At 51.9% G+C, this 19,887-nt stretch overlaps 1 protein-coding gene across 12 annotated transcripts in view; it reads right to left on the reverse strand.

Annotated features, from left to right (window-relative positions):
* Positions 1-16,533, reverse strand: part of NLGN3 (neuroligin 3) — a 31,064-nt gene extending 14,531 nt beyond the window's left edge. The window contains exons 1-5 of one of the 12 annotated variants that reach the window (XM_033138045.1): positions 15,918-16,533; positions 14,555-14,614; positions 7,494-7,556; positions 3,452-3,601; positions 421-606 (exon numbers count right to left, since the gene is read on the reverse strand). In XM_033138045.1, coding sequence (XP_032993936.1) covers positions 421-606; positions 3,452-3,601; positions 7,494-7,556; positions 14,555-14,614; positions 15,918-16,398 — 940 coding nt within the window. In that variant the 5' untranslated portion in view covers positions 16,399-16,533. Of the gene's footprint in view, positions 1-420; positions 607-3,451; positions 3,602-7,493; positions 7,557-14,554; positions 14,615-15,483; positions 15,502-15,917 lie in introns of those variants that run through there. The other 11 variants (XM_033138056.1, XM_033138046.1, XM_033138047.1 and 8 more) reach the window with 11 other exon arrangements.
* Positions 16,534-19,887: the final 3,354 nt, after the last annotated feature.

Raw genomic sequence — 19,887 nt, forward strand, 5'->3', positions numbered from 1 at the left:
GCGTTAATTCAGAATTACTTTAACAACAAGAGCAAAGAGGCATACACATACTGGCTAAGCACCCTGGAACCTGCCATTCCCAGAGGAGGAAATGCACCAATGGGAGGTGCACAAAGAATCCTGGGAGTTGTAGCTTACCCCTCACAGAGTTACGGCTCCCAGCACCTTCGACAAACTACAATTCCCAGGATTCCTTGGGTCTGCCTGGAAGTCATGTGCCTTAAATGTATATGGCGTGTTTGTGCACAGCCACACACAAGGATAAGGAGGGGTGAATAGCACGGCTGGAGAGGCAGAGAAGCCCAGTAAATTCAGGATGGAGATGGGGAAATGTCCAGGCTCTTTCCAAACCCTTCTCCGACCCACTCCACCTACTTGGCAAACGCAGAACTGGGTACTGGAATGACGCCGGCCTCTTACCCTCGGAGTGGTGCGACAGTGTGAGCAGGCTGACGCAGGAGGCCCCAATGCCCGAACCAAAGACAGTGATGCGCAAGGGGTCGCCGCCAAAGAAGGCGATGTTTTCGCTGATCCAACGCAGAGCCTGGATCTGATCCAGCAACCCATAGTTGCCCTTGGCAGCCTGGTCCCCGGTGCTCAGGAATCCTGCAGGCAAGGAGATGATAGTAGTGAAATGGGCAGCACTGGCCCCAAGGCAATTCTCGTCTGCCCTCACCCCTCATGCTATGCACTACAAAGGGCAAAGGCCACTGCCATGGGTCCCAGTTTCTCAGCTGTGACTGACCCCTTCCCTCCACCCCCTCTCAATATTGCGGAGTTCCCTCATTTCCCATACTCTGCACACACCGTGCATTTGAAGTGCCTGCAAACCTCCTCACCCTGGCTCAAAGAATCTTGGGGATTTGACATTTATCCCCACAGAACTGCCATTCTCAGCATGCGTAACATGCTGAGATTCCTTTACTCAGTTACTGGGATTCCTTTGGGTGGTGGAGGAGTTCATGTGCTTTAAATGTACGGTGCATACAAAGCCAAGAAGACCTAATGGGCGCAGTCTGCTCTGCATGTGGCTGTGGCTCTTTTGGTATCTGCCTGTAGCGTACAGCCATTTTGGAGGGCTTGCCTCAAGAATGAGCCACCATATTTTGGGTGAAGTGATGGTTCGTGTTTGTGTGGGTGTTGGGTCAAAACAAGTCAGCCTCTGTGGGAGGGGGCAGCTAGCAGCAGGGAAAGGAGACCCTTGTCTGGGGTCAAGACTTGTCCTCTATTCCCTCACAGCTGACCCAGGCCCCCTCTGCCATCTTGGGCCTGCTGAGGGAATCGAAGGCCTCCAGGCCTTAACTAGGTCAGAGCCTTTCCGTACTTTGGCGCATCGAACAAACCAGTTAGCCTACTGGGGGAATTCTTATCTGGTTCCTTTTGAATGCTTTTTTGTTTTTGTTTTTTGAGCAATTGATATATTTTATAGACATACTTTCCTGCAAGCCACTTTTGGGCAACATTTAGAAAAGCAGCTTTTGGACACTAGTGAGTCAAGTGGGATGTTTTACTTTTTCGTTATATATATATACCCCGATGAATCACAATGAGCTAGGTGGGTTTAGTCCTTCTCCCCCGATTTTGTGGTGGATATTTCCTTTGGTTCCTGGCCCAGGCCTTCCCTCCCCATGTAGTTGCAAATGCTGTGTGATACTTGTTTTTATTTATTTATTTATTATATATGATATATATCTTAAGAGCAAATGTCTCTAACAAACATCAATTTGCTAGGTTGCCAAATGCAAAGTTGACCCTAGTGCTCCTGCTTAGTAGGGCTGCCAACTTAATAAAATCTTCTTTTAAAGTAGCAAATGTATCTTATTTCCAGACAGTGCCCCAGATTACCACACAGGCACCCACAAAATCAGAGATGCAGTTGCCATGAGCAGTGGCCACAGTCTTCTGGCGCAGAAGAAACAGGTCCTCGGGTAGGGACTTGTTAGGGAGGGTGGCTGGTTTGCTTTTTTGTAGGGCAGACTGAGCTCCAGAGTACAGTGAGCAAGACTCCCTTCGGGAAAAGGGAAGGCCCGTATTCAGAATGCAAAGGAACGCGGAAGCCCCCTCAGGTCCCCCAAAAGGTCTAGCAATGTTGCCCCTTTAGCGATCACCCATTGCCAGTCCATTTCCAGAGGAGGCTTGGCTGCACCCCAGCGCTGGGGACATAGAATACTCCCTCTGGTGCAGCTCATTAGTGGCGCTTGCCAGGGCCCGCAGGAGGGAGGAGGTGAGTAAACACGTTTATTCAATATTTAACCGCAGATCAATATTTGCTCTGTGCTGTGCCAGGATGTGTAAATGAGAAAGAATTCCCAAGCAAGGGACCTAGCGCCCTTCTGCACACCCGGCCAGCCACTGCCATAGCTTCTAGGTTGGAGAGAAATAGAGGGCCTGTGCTGGAGACAAGTTGCCCATGGATAAATGCCCCCACGCCAGCTAGACAGCAGGTATGGGGCAGGGGACCTCCCCCCCCCCCCCGTTCTAAACATGCCTTTGGCATATAGGTGATGCGGTTGGGCAGGGGTGGAAGAAAGCGAGAGGGCCCCCTCCCAAGGAAACAGCATTGGGGCAATGTCTGTGCCCCCCAAACATTTGGAATAAACACCTGGTCAGACATGCCCTTACCACCCTGCACAGATATGTACACTGCTAGCAGGTGATGGTGTATTTATTAGTATCGAGGTTGCAAAATTTGCTCTGGCTGCTAGAAAATGAAGGGCGAGGCATTAGAAACAAACCAACCTAGAAGGGCGGGTGGGATGTTCTTTAGCTCCATCATGCACTAATTTATATGATGTCCCTTTTGTTCTGGAGAGGAAGTCTTATTTTCATTCCGTCCCCCCTCCCCCCTTCTTTTGTTTATGCATATCATCTGATGAAATGTTCCTGGTGCAATGTGTTAAAATTGACCATATTTCTGTGGGTATCGGACTGCGGCAGCCTAAGGCTCTAAGCAATAAAAGGTTCAGTTCAATTCGCCAGGCCAGGTCCTGAGGTGGTGGGGGTCAGCATGAAGCGTAGCATTTGGGGGGAAGGGGTGGCTACTGAGAAGAAGGCGGGTTTGAACAGTCTTGCTTGTATCCAGGCACCAGCTCCATGCAGAGCAGAACAGGACACCCCCTTCCTCATCCTTGCAAAGTTTGCTCCCAACATGGAAAGGAGCCTACGATGATGTGATGGAGATAGGCAAGAGCAACTTGCTGAATGGCTGCGGTTGTGGCCAACCACCAATGTGGCTCTCACGGTGTTAAGAGAAGCCACAAGGAAACCAGCATGCCTTTGGCCCAGCAGGGAAGTTGGGTCACCCAGATTCTGACCCACTCTGGTCTTGAAGGCACAGGTTGAAGCATCTCTGCCCATCTAAATGCTCATGGCCTACTGCAGCACCTCTTTCCCCCCCCTGCCCCCCACAGCACCTCTGCCCCCCTGCGAAGCGGGCCCATTGGATCCATACCCAGCACTCCCACACGGTAGTTGAGGGTGATGACGATGACATTGCCGTAGCTGGCCAGCACGCTGCCGTCAATCATGTTGCCTGTGCCTTCCATGTATGAGCCGCCATGGATGTACACCATCACCGGCTTGGCCCCACTGTCTCGGATGTCTGCAAGGGGGAGAAGCTAGAGACAGGAGTCCGACAGAACCACCTCCTCACCTCCAGCCTCATTGAACCAAGGGGGGGGGAGCTCCTGGCACAGGGGTGTGGGGAAAGAGGCCCAGCCCGCCCACCTGCATCCAGAGAGACCCCGGGCTGATGCTCAGCCCAATGACTTTTCCAGCAAGGCAGCCAGCATGAGGAAACCCTGAGGACTTGGCAGGATGCACAGCTTGGTTGAGTCTCAAAATGCTGCACTTCCAAAGCCAGACCCAGGATGGAATAGGGCCAGGGGCGGCCGGCGCAGGACCAGCGTTCCACCTTGTGAATAAACCATTGTGGTTTGTGTTGCCTCCCCTGGGAGGGGGCATGGGGAGCCAGGAAGGGAAATGGGCAGCCCGCTCCCCACCCCCAGATTTAAGTGTGATAAGAGGGTGATTTGAAAGGTGGGATGATTGGGGCCAATAAGGTATCAGGGCCAGAGGGAGAGGACAGAAAGCAAACATCGCCTCTTCGCTCTGCCAGGGAACCAGCCCTTTCCACAGATGCTGCCAGAAAGGGCTTGCACCAGAGTGATCCCACCTTGCTCAGCCTCCATTTTCCTCTCTCTCTCTCTCTCTCTCTCTCTCTCTCTGGGTGTGGGTGTCGCTCCTTAAAGACAACACATCCATCACAAGCAAACTTTGTGTTGGGAAGAGGCTTGGGAACGCCTCCTCCCAAAGAGCCCACCCATTCTGCTCTCATGGCCCCATTGCATCCACAACAGCTGTGCCTGACCCAGCTTCACGGAGCCAGACCCTACACCTGCCAAGGTGACTCACGGGCACCAGACCCCCCACTCCAACATGCACAGATCAAAGCGTCCTAACAGGGAGGCCTACATTGCGCAGGGCATACCAGGCATGGACAGACGGGGTGGGGGGGGAGCTTTCTTTGAAATCCAATTGAGAGGCGATGCAATTGACTGAAGGAAGCCCTGTTCTCAGTAGCCACCTGTCCCCCCAAATAACAGCTCAGCGAGGACCCTTGTGGTTATATCCAGGTGCTTATTGCTGATGCTCTCAGCACAGCCACGAGGCAGTGGCCTCAGCAGAGGAGGGAAGAGCAGCACACGGACTCAGAAAGAAGTGCACTGCCTAATTTAGTCTTTGTGTGGTAGAGGTCCCTGCATACGACTTTGGCCCCAACAGACTTGGGGGGGGGGGCTTGCAGCCAAAGCAGGTCAAGGCCAGAAGCAGAAAGGTAGCAAACAAGACCAAAAAGACAAAGCGTCAGCAATGGCTCCTGAAGGGTGCAGACCTCCGGAAGCTTCCAACACTCCATCCAGAGACTTGTAGTCAAATCCTGCCACAAAAAACCAAACCGAGGACAGGAGGTTGAGGTTGAGGGCTGGCCCTGGAGCAGCATCCGACAATCCGCTAGGAAGATGGCGAGAATGCAGGAAACAGCCTTATCTTGAGCCAGGCCACTGGGTCCACCCTGATTGGTAGCAGCTCTCAGTTTTCAGGCAAGGGTTTCTCCCAGACCCACCATGAGATGGTAAGGATTGAACCCTGGACCTTCTCCAGGCAAAGAGGACGCTGTGCCAACAAGCAATGGATCTCCAGCAGGAATTCACAACAAGCTCAAATGGAAGCTGCTGGCCTTCGGAGCTCTGAAACAAGTTCAGGTTATGGAGTCCTCCATTGCAGAAGAGAGGGAAGGGGAAGAAAGAAGAGTGTTGGCTCTTGGAATGGCTCTCCAAGTCCAGTCCCTGTTTGCTTTCCACAGAAGCTGCCCACCATCATGGATGGCGAAGTTGCTCCATGGGGTTGGTGAAATGACTTATCACAGTGGTGTTTCATGAAGAACTCAGAATTTTGACCCCCTGCTGGGAAAAAAGTCAAGACTAATAATCAGCTTCCAACATGGGTACAGCTGGGTGGAGGTCAAGTTCATCAGTCTGAAGTGAAGCCACAGGTCCTTGTCAGCAGTGGGCATGATCTCAATGCCTGCCTGCCCACCCACCCACTTGCCTCCAATACTTCACTGCAACACCTCTGAAAACTTCCATGATGCAGAATGCTGTTCATGCCTGGTTTCCATTCTGCTGGTCTCTGGGGGTTGCAGACACAGTCCTATGGTGGCTTCGCAGCCTCCAGCTGATGCCTCAGTGCACTGATCGGGGTGGTGGAAACAGTTGGGAAGTTACACCTAGAAGGAAACACATAATGCTCCCCAAAGCATTATGAACCCAGAGAGGCGTCTGGAAAATGGCTGAACGTCTCTTGACATTTTCAGCGTACCCAAAGGGTGAACCAATACAATGGGGCTTACAGTGTGTCCCCAGCATGGTAGCTGTTTTGTAAAATTTGGTGCCCATCAAGGAAGACAAGCTTATCCCTTGATTATGATTCAGGAGTGGTGGGTGGCAGGCATGAGTTACCATGTGCTCTTTCAAAGGACTACACCACAAGGTATCCAATGGTATCCAGCCTGAGCCTTCCAGATGCTGTGGACTTAAATTCCCACCAGTCCCAACCAGCAGAGCCAATGACCAGGCATTTTGGGAGTTGTCGTCCATAACACCTGGAGGGCACCACCCTGGCTACAGTCTCCCAGACTGGCAGCCATTCTGCGGTTATTGCACGGCATATGGGGAAATGTCTGATGGCTACTTGCGACTGTTGGTTCCAAGTTTAGTAGCTTCAGCTGTTGAAAGGTGGCTGCACACACACACAATTAATTCATGAGTGAGTTCTTCATTGCAATGAATCTGCCAGTGCCCCAAAGAGGTGCACATCTTGCAATTCAGGAGGGGGGGCCTGGGATGGCCTGCAGTGCTGCAGTCTCTGGCTTCTCCATCACCCACTGCATCTACCTGCCCTAAATATAGCCACTGCCTAAGGACAGCTTCATCCCCCACGCCTGGGTGTTGGTGTGAGCATTCCATCTGCTGCAGAGTGATTTGACCTGGACCTTGGGCACACGAAGGTCTGTCCCCACCCCCCACCCCAGATTCTGCATCTCCTGATCGCTTTGTCTGCCCTCTTGGCAACGGGATGGCTGCGTCCTCAGGATGCCTGCCTGGGTGCAAAAAAGAACAGGTCTCTTTTCAGCATTTTTTTTTCAACAGTCAGGTGACAATGTCCTCCTGCCCCTGGCAGATGCGCAGCCCCTTCTGACTGTGAGAGGCTGTTGGCGCCAGAGGGGCTCAATCCTGTTCCCCACCCCTCCAGGTACAGTTGCTTTGGGAAAAGATGCTGGCAGGCACAGCTGAGTGGAATGCTACTCTCCCTCCTGGGGGGCGGGGCAGGTGTCAAGTGTGAGAGAGAGAAACAGAGAGAAAAAGCCATGAGAGACACGCATTGCTGGTTGCAGAGTGGACAGAGGTTCTTCAGACCTGAGCCTTCTCCTGCTACAACAATGCATGCTTCCTGCAACAAGCCAGCAGGCAGCAGGCCTTTGGGAGACCAGACCTGCTGTGCAGGAAATCCAAAGGGGAAACCTTTTTGTCCAAACAGGAGATCGGCGACAGCTGGTATGTAACATTTATCCCAGCTCACCATGCTACCCACATTGCCAAGTGAGACAACGTGGGTTTGGGGATGGGGGCAGTGAGCAGGCTCCCATAAGCAACCACACTCCCAGAGCTGGGTGCCCCTTCCATCTCCCTCCTTCACTGCCCCCTGCCTGCCCACCTCCCCGGAAGAGGAGGCCGAGGCTCAGAGAGCATCACCACCATGCCCCTCCCATGCAGCTGCTCAGCACAAGGAGACAGAAAGACACACACACAAAAAGAAAAAACCAGCAGGGACTTCCTGGGATGGCAGCAAATGAGGAGCGCGCATGAAAAGGAAAGCGTGAGAGAGAAAGAGAGCAGGTTCATGCAGCCACAGCCACCTGGCGCGCACACAAATACCTTCGTCTTCATCCCCGTCATTATCCGCTAAGTCCTCGCCCTGTTTCTTAGCGCTGGAGCCGCCTGGGGGGGACCAAACATGAAGGAGACAGAACAAAAAAAGGGGGGGACAAAGAGGAGGGTGGGGGGAAGGGAAGAAAAACAAAAAAGGAAGAAAAAGAGAAACAAAAGAAAAAAGAAACAAAAAGAGAATTCAAAAATAGCATGATTGCAGAGAAGGTGGCACGTTACCTGGGTAGTGCTTGGGCTCCACACTAAAAAGCATCTTTTTGCCCCCCACTCTCTCTGACCTCCAAAAGCAGCACTGGGGGGGGGGGGAGAGGCAGGGGCTGTCTGGAGCAGTTTCCTTTCCATTTCCGGGCGAGGCAAGAGGCTACTCACAGCAAGGGGAGAAGGGCAAACAGGGACACCTCCTTTGGGGTGCCCACCTGCCTGGCCTCTTCCAGGCAGGGGATTCTGGAAGTCAGGCCCGAGGAAGGCATGGGAAGAGAGGGGTTGATAGAACCCATGGGGACCCTCCACACTGTGGCTTTAGGTCAAGTACCCACCTGTTCCCTTCCTTATCCCACGGGGGGGGGGGGATGACTCCAGGACTGGTGCCCAAGTTTTGGGAGGTACCAGTTCCCTTGGAAAAGTCAACAACCCTCAAGAGACTGGAGGGGAGGTTGTGGGGGAAGGAGAGAGAACTGCCACAGCTGCCTTTGCCTGGGGAGGCAGCAGTGTTGGGTGGATTTACGGGCAGCAGCATACGTGATCAGACTCAAGAGTCACTGGTTGCTTGCACGTGGGTGCCAGTGAACAAGAAGGCCCTCACTTGCCCATTGCCAGCCACGCTGTACATGCACAATTCCAGTGTGTGTTCGTGGGAGGGAGGGATGGGAGGAGGGGAGGAAGAGGTGTGTGCGTGCACATTGGTGTGAGCATGCTCACATGCATGTGGCAGAGGCTGGTGGGGCAGTGGGAAGTCCTAGCAAGGGACAGATAGGAGCACCCCATCTTCCCCAGGTTCCTGGGGATAAGAGGCTGTGTCCATCTCATCTGGCCAACAACTTGGTTGCTTATGGCAGTAGAGCCTTCTATGAACATATGAAGCTTTCTTGGAATGTTGATGCACCAAGTCCAATATACCACCTACTCAGACTGGCAGCAGCTCTCCAGGGTATCAGGCATGGGGGAGGCCTTTCCTGACCACTTGCTTAATCTTTTCTACTGCAGTTGCCAAAGACTGGGACTTTCTGCATGCAATGCTTAGATACAATATTCGCCACAGGGAGGGCTCATTTAACTTTCCATCATTTTGTGGGGTGGTGTTGTGGAGGAGGCAGGCAGATTACTACTTTAGGAGAACTGCAGAAAGGTAGTTCAGCAAGTCACTTCTTCGCCTGGCAAATCATGGGATGGCTCCTAGCAAGTTCACACACATGGCACCACGGACGCCTTTTATTCTCTAATGCCTGAGCATTCTTCATGTGCTCCAGAAAGCAGAAATGAGCCACTTGCTGAATCAGACATGTATTCTAGTACGAGTAGCCCTTTCATTAAAAAAAAGAAGAACAAAAAATAAAAATAAAATTTCCCCTTACTGTATTTTTCACTTCCCTTGCGAATGCACCCTCCGGAAAGCCACCCAGCACAGACTACCTTTCCAGTTTCCCTTGTCTGAGGCCAGCTTGGTTTTCCAAATGTACACAGTCAAGGGCTCTTTGCCTTGCAGGCCCATCACTGGCATGGCTGTCAGGAGACAGCTGGGAACAGAAACTTGGCTGTGGTCATCTTAAAAGTTATTGCTTGTTGGAAAACGGGCAAGCCAAAGGATATGCAGAGAGGGAGCCATGGGCTCATGGAGCAGCCACAAGCAAAGACAGGCCAGCATATTTTTACCCAGAAGAACTAGGTTACCAGTTCAGCTTGCAGGACCCATTATGCTGCTCCTCACCACTGCCTCTGGAAGACAGCAAACCCTGACCTTAACCACCCACACAAGAGTGCAGGCCAACAACCCCAGTCACCTAGCCCCACGTCACAGAAGCAATGAGTGACTTTTGTCAATTTGTTTTTCCAAGTTTTCATTTTTGCAATGTTCAGTGCATTGGTATTTCCACATCAGTTTGCAAAAATCTTTGGGAAAGAAGTCCTCATTTATCCCAATGTAAATTTTTTGTGCTAGCAGTTTCCCCCAATGCAACACATCTCTGCATGTAATTTCCAGAAATAAAGAGATTTTAATGCAGACTTCCCCTTAGTTTCTGCTTCCTTGTGCACCTTTTGGCTGGAGAACTGCGTTTCAATATTTGGAAAAGCACAAACTTTGGAGGATAGCAGTGCTTTGGTTTGCAGTGTCTTGGGAAGTATGAAGTACACAGGTTTGCTTTACATTGCGAATCAAACTGAATTTATCCCCTCCATTTCTACTCTGCACAGGTGTCACTGTGACTGAGCCACACTTCCCTGGTCTGAGGGGATCACCTGCCTACACACTTTGCAACAAACCATTCTGATTTTCAAGGCTGCAGGCAAGTGGCAGAAAAAGGGGCTACAGTTAAAACTAGTGGCCCTGGGCACCACTATCTCTCTCTGGTCAGCTGCAACACAAATGGGCTCCCAATGCCCACCCCCATCCTGGCCAAAGCTGTTGGCAACCTGAAACACTTGCACCACCGCGCAAGGGAATCTGTGCAGAAAAGTGTGAGGCAGGGAGGTAAGAAAGACCCTGCAACGCTGGGGGGCAGGAGATAGGCTGGGGACAGAACAAAGCCTTGCCTGGACTGAACAAAGCTCCCCTGTCTGCAGCCACAGCTCAGATTCCAGGCCTGTTCTGTTGCCATGGAAACCAAGGCAGAAAGAGACTGCATTTCCCATCAAGGAGCACCAGAGTCCCTCCTGCCTTCCACTCACTCCTATAGGGACCTCCATCCTGCCGGGGCTGGGCACAACATCTATTCGTTTCCCCTCCTATTGTCACCCCCCTCTCCCCTCAAAAGGAGCGGAATTTTGGTGACAGAGGAATCCACGGGAGGTGGTAGCACCTTGTTCCCACCACCACTCCTCTCCCCGCATCTCTGCTTGCTGCATACAGGACATGGCAGCCTTTGGGGACCCCAGAAGGCCTAGACAATGCACTGCATCATTCCCAAGGCCCGCTGCTGGCAGCAGAAAGAGAAAGGCACACTCACACACCGGGGGACCAGTCTCTGCTGATGGGCTGGGGCTGCTGCTGCTGCCACCCTGGAGAGCCAGGCAGAGATGGGAGAGGAAGCTTCGGCTGTACCAGGCAGAGGAGACAGGCATGCAAGGGTGAAGGAGGGTAGACAAAAACCAGGGGCCTCGGCCAAAACTTCCCATGGCATCTTCAGCAACAAAGCGTGGCCCAGAGAAACTGCCCTTTTATTTGCAAATGCAGTCAAGAGTTGTAAAGGACATGCCTCCCTGTTGTGCTCCAGACTGGGGCCTCAGGAATGGCTCATTACCCCACTGCCCTGAGCTGCCTCTGTGTGCACAGGTGCATGTTTGCAGCAGAGGGCACTCACCCTCCTATGTGCTTGCCAGCCCAGTCCTGAAAGAGGGCGGGAGGGGGGAATGGTGCCACCCCAGAGCCGTGGGCACCTCGTTGCCTTCATTGGCTAGGTGAGTTCCTTTCTCTGAAGTGGAGAATGCAGCCTCCCTCCCCCACACCCAAGGTGGGTGAGGAACAAGTAAAAATGATCCCAGTCATTAGAACATAACAGATCTCTTCACTTACAATCAGAAGCATGAGTGTTTGTGTTTGAATGGAAGTGTGCAAGGCTATACTACTTGAAATGACCGTCTTGGTTCCTTTGTTTGTGAATGGTGCACAATGGCGAGGCCCTCAACTTGAAATCTCACCACACAGGAGCAAAAACTAAGCAATTAATCAAAATGGCACAGAATCAGGATTCATTCCAGTTTGCAGACTGATACGCAAGATTTGCATATCTCTTAAATGATTTGAAGGTTGTTGTTTCAAGTTAACTTTTGCAGAGTAGCCAGGATGTAAGGACTAACAGCAAGGGACGCATGCAGCCTGCTTTAACCAAAGGCTTGCAAACAAGAGGCAAGAGAAATGCAAGATCTCATCTTGAAGAACAGTAAAGGCTGCTGCCAGTGGAATGAAGGGTTTAACACTTTCTCCCTGCATTGCAGTCCTGATCAAAAACACCCCTCCCACAAGCTGCTGCCCAGGGCCACATTATTCCTGTAAAACAGAGAAGGACATAGACTCCAAAGTGGCAGTCAAGGGACATGGCCTCATGGATAACACCAACATTTCCAGCTGCTAGCTTCAGAGTCAAGTTTCTGCCCTTGTAGCACCAAAACCTCCAATGCAATTTCTACTTCAGCATTAGTCAACAGAAAAGTTAACATTTCTGCAGATGAGCAACCCCCATCTCTTTCTCTCATTGGACTTCCTCTCAACAGACCTATAATCACAGAACCAAAGAACTGTAGAGTTGGAAGGGGCCTCAAGGGTTATCTCATCCAGCCTCCTGCAATGGAGGAATCAACGAATCCTTGACAGATGGCCACCCCAACCGCTGTTTAAAAACCTCCAATGAAGGAGAGACCACTGGCTTCCAAGGGAGTTGGTGCAACTGTCAAACAGCTCTTACAAGCTCATTCCAGTGAGTTTTTGAGCAAATATGGTAATGCTTGCCCAGCTTGAGACAGAGGACACACCTGCACAGGGGCACACTGGAAGCTGTACCAAAGGGCTGGCACACCTTTCTTCAATGGGGTCTCAGTATTTGTGGCTATGCCTCCAATTTCACCAGGTGCAGGTGACTTGGGAACCTGGCTGGGCCCATCTGGGATCAACCCCCTTGGGGAAATCAGTGGAGTATTTCCACTGACACAGCTGTACTGGATATTTCAAGTAGACTCAAGGATCCCAAAGGAGCCAGGTCTTGTTCTTCTGCAAAGTTTGTTTCCTAAGCTTGGCAAACTTTGAGGATGGCAACCTGCTCCCTCCTCCATCTTTTCCTTCAAATCTTGCCTTAAAACCCACCTTTTCTGCAAAGTCTTCAAGCACTATCTCATTGTTCCCTTCCTAGGCTGAGTACACAGACTCTCACATCCACAGTGTACATTTAAAGCACAACTTTAACAGCCCTGGCTTCCCCCAAGAACCCCAGGAACTGTGGTTTGCTGAAGGTGCTGGGAACCGTAGCTCTGCAAGGGGTCTCTCAACAACTCTCAGCACCCTTAGGAAATTACAGTTCTCAGGATTCTTTGGGGAAAGCCATAACTATTGAAAGTGCTATCATAGTGCTTCAAATGTAACCCCGATATAACGTTATGTCCATCCTTTGCTGAACATTACAATCTCATCCTCCTTGGGGAAAGTGACCTATTCTCCTATCCTTTGTGATGCACCATGCAAGTTCATTGCGCTGCAACAAAAACGAAGTGCACTTACATGCAGTTTGGGGGACTTTGACAACCTCCCAAGTGGTTTCCCCCTCTTCCCCCACCCCAAGTGCTTTAGGTCTCTTGCCATGCATAGAAGGATATGAGCAGAGGACATTTCCAGGGGGACTTCATTAGCTGTGGGACTTCCACATTGACACCCCGGGGGCTCGGTTGAGGAATAATAGAAATATTTTTACTGTCGCATTATCCATCTGGAAGCTGCCGCTCCATTGCTAAAGCTGGGCCAAACGCTTGCCAAGGAAGAAGGGAACAGGGTGTGCAGGCCATTCTGGGGCTTTGTGGATCTATGCCGATTTGGCAAGTGCTTGGAAGACCAAAGATCACTCTGAGGGCCAGTGCTTGGAGCCTCTCCAGGCAGAGCTGGATCTCCCCTCCCTACCAGCCAGCCTTCCCTTGCCTGCTTCTGCACACCTGGAGCTAACAGGCCCAGCCAAGGAGCTTCAGGAGGTGGGCCAGAGCTTTGAAGTGGCCATGACAATGTGCAAGTGCTGGCCCCTTGAGAAGCAGCCCTGGTGCCCAGAGAGATGCTGTCTGAATAGCCGGGGCAGGCAGAAGCTGGCGAAGCAAAGTGAAGAGCCCGAAGAGGACCAGGGCAGGGTGAGGAATGAGAGCAAAGGCAGCTTGCCTCATAAAAGTACCAGCTGAGGAAGAGAAGGCCAAGCTCACCGTGGCTCAGGTCAGGACCCCAACCTCTCAGAGGAGATGCACACGCTGCCTTACCCATCTCTGCCACGACAGGAAGGAGGGGAGATAAGGAGGAAACCCACTCACCCCCAAAGTGAGGCGTGTTGAGAGGAGGGTCCCCTGGGGGAGCGCGTGAAAGAGAGGAAAGGCAGGGAGGGGGTTGCGGCTGGGTGCCCAGGTGTGTTTGGCAGCGCAGCCCACCAAAGAAACGGGGGGGGGGGGGCAGCAGCTCTACACAGGATGCAATGCCAGGACAGAGATGGCACACGCAACAAGGCGGTTCCTATGGCAACCAGAACCAGTCACGTCCCCCCAGCCGCACACCCAACATACAAAGCTTGGGGCCTGGGGGGAGGGGAGGGGGATGCTAGTGGAGAGGGACAGACTCCATTTTGTCTGGCCAAATTTCAGGCAGACCCCTGCCCCCTCTCCGCATTGCTGCTACGCTGCCCACCCACCCCCAGGCGTGACATCCCTGGTCTGCTGCTGGAGAAGAAACAGCACGGTTTTTCCAGAGACGGATCCTGTTGGGTGCTTCTCACAGCTCTGCCAGTGGGGAGGGCAAAGGGAACCCCCACATCTGAAGGCCCCTCCCCTCCCCGAATGACAGGCAGCCCACACCTACAGGGCAGCTTTGCATCACTAGGAAGACCAACCCTGATCAGAGTGGGAATGGCAAAGGGAGAGAGTGGGGTGTTCCAAGGGGGAGCCGCTCCCTCCCAATATAAGGTGGACGGACAGAAAAACAGACAGATCCCCTCCCCTGTGAGCTCCGGAGGAGGGCCCTCCCCCTCCCTCCCAGAGAATGAGGAGGGGGGGAACGCTGCTGTGGCATGGGGCAGGCCAGGCGCCCCCTCGCGCTCACTCCCTCTCTCTTGCCTCTCTCTGTGCCCCTCTGGCCAGCCCCGCCCCCCCGGCTCGCTACCTACCTCCTTTCCTACATATTTTCTTGTTGGGTTTTCGGGCGCATTCCTTGGAAATCCGTTTTACTGTAAAATGAATAAAAGACTACAAAATAACAGGAGGCTCCAGCGGACGGCGCAGGCATGCAATCCAGCCTCATTGTAACCCCACCGGTCCCCCACCACCCGCACCCTGTCCCCCCTCCACCCGCAGCCTTCCCTCCCCCACCCTTGATACTGACCGCAGGAGAAAGGAGAGGGGGAAATTCAGGTTGGGGGTTGCTGCTGCTCTGGGAGAAAAACTCTGGAGCCAAGAAAAAGTGAGCTGGGGGGGGGGAGAGGGGAGGGCACGCTAAGCAGGAAGCTGCCACCTCACCCCGGGGGGGGGGGGAAGGGGTCACCAGCCCTCCCCAGTGCTGCTCTGTACAGACAAAAGCCCTCCCGCCCTGCCTTTCCCAACATCTCTATGGCTGGGCTTCCCCTCCCCTTGTGGTGAGGCTGAAAAAAGGTCCTTTCCATGCTGTGCTACTTACGGTTCGAAGAAGGAGAACCCCCTGGAAAGGAACAGTTAAAGGAGAAGGGCACCCAGCCTCACCACAAAGGGCCAGGTCCCCTTGCACCCCCCCCCCCCATGCAAGTCCTTGTCACTAACAGTGGCACCAGAGAGAGAGGGAAGCCCTGCAACTCAGCCTTGGTTTCTGGGGAGTTTCAGAAGCAATGCTGTCCCAGCAAGAAAGAGAAAGAGAGAGAAAGAGAGAGAGAGAAAGTAGGAAAGGGAAGAGAGGGAGAAAAAGAGAGATAGTCCCTGATCCCTGCCCTCTGTAGAATAACAGCACATGAAACCTCAGAAAAGGTGGGGGGAGTGTGTGTCGGAGAGATAGAGAGAGAGAGAGAGAGAGTTCAGGAAGGAGGGAAGGACAACCCCAAACCAAACTCAGGGCCGAACCTGGCCGAACCTGGGTGCCCGGGAACCAGCCACTCGCCATGAAGATCTGCAGTCAGCCAGAGAGTTTTCTTTGTTTTTGTTTTGTTGTTGTTGTTGCAACACAAGAGAGGAGGCCGTGATGAGGATGAGGATGCCATGGCAGGAGAGGGGCATGATGGGCAGAGGCACAGCACGTATGACACAGAGAGAAAAGAGTGTACGCGGCAGAAAGAGAGAGGGGGGGGGGACTGGGAGAAAAAATGTCAGCCAGGAGGAGGGCACAATGCAAGCAGCGTGGGCAGAGAGAAGCATCTCCACAAACAGACAGACATGCGTTGGACGGCCGGGGAGGGAGGAGCAGGAAGGGAAGGGGGTCAACGCTGGCATGCTGCAACCGCATGAGACCAACCACCGAGAAACAGAGAGCCGCCGCATCTCCTGGAGGCAACCCCGCTGGGGACTCACCATCCTCGGTGGGGATGTAGATGTTGAGGTACAGGCAGTCCTCATTGGGGTCCTGGATGTAAGTGGCCACAATGTCCAGGTTCGAGGTGAACCAGATGGGCAGCATGATCTCGGGGACGGCCGTGTGGATGTTCTGTGGGCACACCGGGGAGAAGTGCGTGGCGTTGCGGATCCCCGACCAGGAGGGGGGTGGCTCGGGGGGCATGAACCGCTTCTCCCCAATGGGGGGCGCCGCGTAGGGGACCCCCAGGTACTGGTCCACGGGCCCCAGGATCTCGCTGGGCAGGGGCACCCGCACGCCCCGCAGCTTCCCATAGTGCGTGTTGACAGTGGGAGAGTACGCCTGGCTCTCCATCTGCACCACGGCCGAAGCGAAGCTGAGGATCCACAGTGCCAGGCGGGCCTCCCAGCCGGTGGCAACTTCGGTCACTTGCAGAAAGGGGGAAAGGAGCGGTGGGCCTCGGAGGAGTGACCACCACATGGTCTGGGGAGGGCAGCACTGGAAGCCAGGCCTCAAGCAGATACTTGGGGCTCACAGAACCCCCATGGCAGAGAGGGAAGGTCTTCTGAGAGGGGGTGGGGGGTGCGCCGTCCTGAAACGAGGCAGAGCAAGGCAGGTGGCAGCCAGCGGGTTCGTCTTCAGAGTCCTTGGTGTGCCCCCAATGACCTCTCCCTTTTGGCAGGTGCTGCAGCTCCTCTGGTGCCAATGGTTCTGCGAGGAAGAAGAAGAGGACACACAGGAGTTCAATAGCCACGGCCTCGTTGGGGGTGACATCAGTCACTAAACATGCGCTATATTCCAGCATATTTATAGAACTCGCTTTGACATCGTGTGGCAGTTCAAATACAATGCAGATATTAACTGTTAGGGGGAAATAAGTAAAACAGGGTAAGCTGCCATGTGAACACAGCCTAAGATGCACTCTTGCTGATTATATCCCCAATCATTATACATTGCAGCGATGCCAACCTAACAGGAGGTCCATGCGCTACAATGAAATTATTGGGACTTTAGCTTAGTAGCACCTAACCTTTGGGTCTCCCAGCTGCTTCATATCAGACAGGCACCAGGCCCCCTCTATTGTCTTTTTTGCACCCTACTGAAGACTTTCCTTTTTTCAACAAGCGTGGAGGCCCGTATCCTAGTGTGCAACCACATTGGACTTTAAATGGCTTGTGTTTTTATCGTTGATGTTTTTATTGATGCTTCTATAATTTTTCTAAATTGTTAATCGTAAGAGTTGTAAGGGACCCCTGAGGGTCATCTGCTCCAACCCCCTGCAATGCAGGGATCTCAGCTAGATCATACATGACAGGTGGCCATGCGATGTCTGCTTTGAGAAAAACGGAACGGAACGAGATAAATAAGCAATGGTAATTTATAGGTTCCAGGTTGGGTGGTGAGCAACCTTTCAGATTAACAAACACCACATCCCCCCCCCCCAAGGAGTATGCCCCCAGCTCCCTCCGCCTACTGAGTGGAAAGGGCAGGCCAATTCTACTCAGGATGGCAGAAGCGTAGTCCAAACAGGCTGGGCTGGTCAAGCAGAACAACCCCTGCAATGGCCGGAGACCACACTACTGCTTTGCCAGCCCAACCTGCCCAGGTGCCCCGAGAAGCCTACTGGGGGGCTGGCTGGACCTATATAACTGTTGCCCCAGGGTTGGATCCTTCATCTAAGCAACATAGCTGTGAGAGGAGGTGCTGAGCCACGGGTAGGGAGCCTTCCTTTGGGGCTTCAAAGGAACAATCAGGAGGTTAAAACGAGCTCCTGGTTGTTCCTTTGCTGGTCTATGGTGCACTCCCACCCACATATTGGCTGAAGGGCTATGGGAGGTCACAGAAGTGCAGGGGAAGCTGCTTCTCCCTCCCAGCATTGCTCCTTGAATTTCCAAGAAAACCAGAGGTTCAAAGAGGTTCAGGTGTTGCTGTGCTTTCAAGCACGATTGCCAGGACTACAAAGTGCAGTGTGAGGCTGTTTTGAAAGCATTTTGTAAATAGCCCACTAATAGATCATTCCACACAGTTTGGCCCTAGCTAGTGGGAGAGACGGATTAGAATAAAAGAAGAAGAGAGGCTTAGATGAAGCTCAGTGTTAAGGCTTCAGGGTTTTTTTGTTTGTTTTTTGTCAAAAAGATCGCATTTTTAAGGTGAAAACGCAAGCATATAACCAAAACAGTAAAGGTATAGCAACAAAGCGTCAAGGTAACAAGTGAGTTAAGCAGCTAATTATGTGCAGCAGCAAGGCAAAGATGTGAGGGCAGTTCTTCCTCAAAGTGTCCTAACAAATCGCAGGCTTGCAGGTAAATCAACCCAATAAGCTACAGAAACAGATATGCAGGTGGGAAATCAACAGGGGCGTGGGAGGTATTTTGCACAGAATGTCACATGTACAGTGACCTGTTAGACAGGCACAGAGATGCAGATCTCAATGCATGGATGAGGTGGTGGCATCTGGGGAGAGGTTAGGATTTGTTAAGTTACTGGGCAATGTGTTCAGATGAAATGGGCCTGTGCAAAAAAGATGGGCTCCACTTGAACCAGGACAGAGCCAGGCTGCTGTAATTAAAACCAATAGATTTTAAACTGATTGCGGAGGGAAATTTGAAACAAATTATCCTCACCCACCCCCAGAATGAATGTGAAGGGGTTGTGGTGGTTTTGATGCACCAGGGCCCACAAACAAGAGGTAGTGATGGCCACCAAATTGGATGGTTTTAGACAAGATCAGATAAGTCCATGGAGAATAAGGCTACCAGTGGCTGTTTGCCACAACAGCTATATGTTCTCCCTCTACCATCATAGGTGGTATGCCTCTGAATACCAGTTGCTAGGATCCCAAGTGAGGAGAGTGCCGCTGTGCTCTGGTCCTGCCTGAAACCACTATATCAGAATCTCGGCTAGAACAGAGTCAAGGAAGCTATTAGAGGTAAGAAGACTTCCTTCAGAGAATGGACATCTTGCCCAAGAGAGAACAAAAGGAATGTGGGATTTCGCAAAAGGAAATGGAGACAGACAATAAGGGGTGCAAAGAAAGATTTCAAGGAGCATATGGCTAAAAATAAAGACCCACAACATTATTTAGACACATTAGTAGCAGGAGACCAGCTAGAGAGGTGGTTGAACCTTCGGATGGCACGGGAGTGAAAAGAGTGCTGAAGGAGGAAAAGGAGATTTTAGAGAAGCTGAATGAACTCTTTGCACCTGTCTCCACAGTGTAAAATGCACCCTTATGGACAAATTTAAAATTGACAAATCACTGGGTCCAGATGGCATTCACGCAAGAGTTATTTAAGAATTCAGATGTAAATTTGCTGAGTGAGCTTCTAACAAAACTTTGTAACTTGTCTTTAAGATCAGCTTCCGCACCTGAGAGAAGTGGTCAATTTAGCATCTGCTCTGGGAAACTGGTGGTATGCATTATTAAAGATAGAATCACAAAGCACATAGAAGAACCACTGCGCTGAAGCAGACCACTCTCACTAACCTTTTAGAGTTCTTTGATAGTTTCAACAAGCGCATAGAGGTGATCCAGTCAACACTGTGTCCTCAGACTTTCAAAAAGCTTTTGATACACTACCTCACCTAAGACTCCTGAGTAAGCTTAGCAGTCATGGGATAAGAGGAGATGTCCTCTTATGGATCAGTAACTACTTAAGCAAAATGAAGCACAGAGCAGGAATAAATGGTCATTTCTCCTAATGGAGGGATGTAGAATGCCAAGTCCCCTAAGGATCAACATTGGGACCTGTGCTTTTTAACTTCTTCATAAATGATCCAGGGTTGGGGGTGAGCCAAATTGTTCAAAGAGGTGGGGTTTTGTTTTTGTTTGTTTGTTTCTTGTTTTAATAAAGGGATTGTGAGGAGCTCCAAAATGACCTCTCCAAACTGTGTTGGCAGAAATATGATAAATGCAGTTCAATGTAAGCAAGGGTAAAATGGTGCACAATGGGGCAACACCCCCCCCCA

The sequence above is a fragment of the Lacerta agilis genome, chromosome Z (assembly GCF_009819535.1).
Source record: "Lacerta agilis isolate rLacAgi1 chromosome Z, rLacAgi1.pri, whole genome shotgun sequence".
Lineage (NCBI taxonomy): Eukaryota > Metazoa > Chordata > Lepidosauria > Squamata > Lacertidae > Lacerta > Lacerta agilis.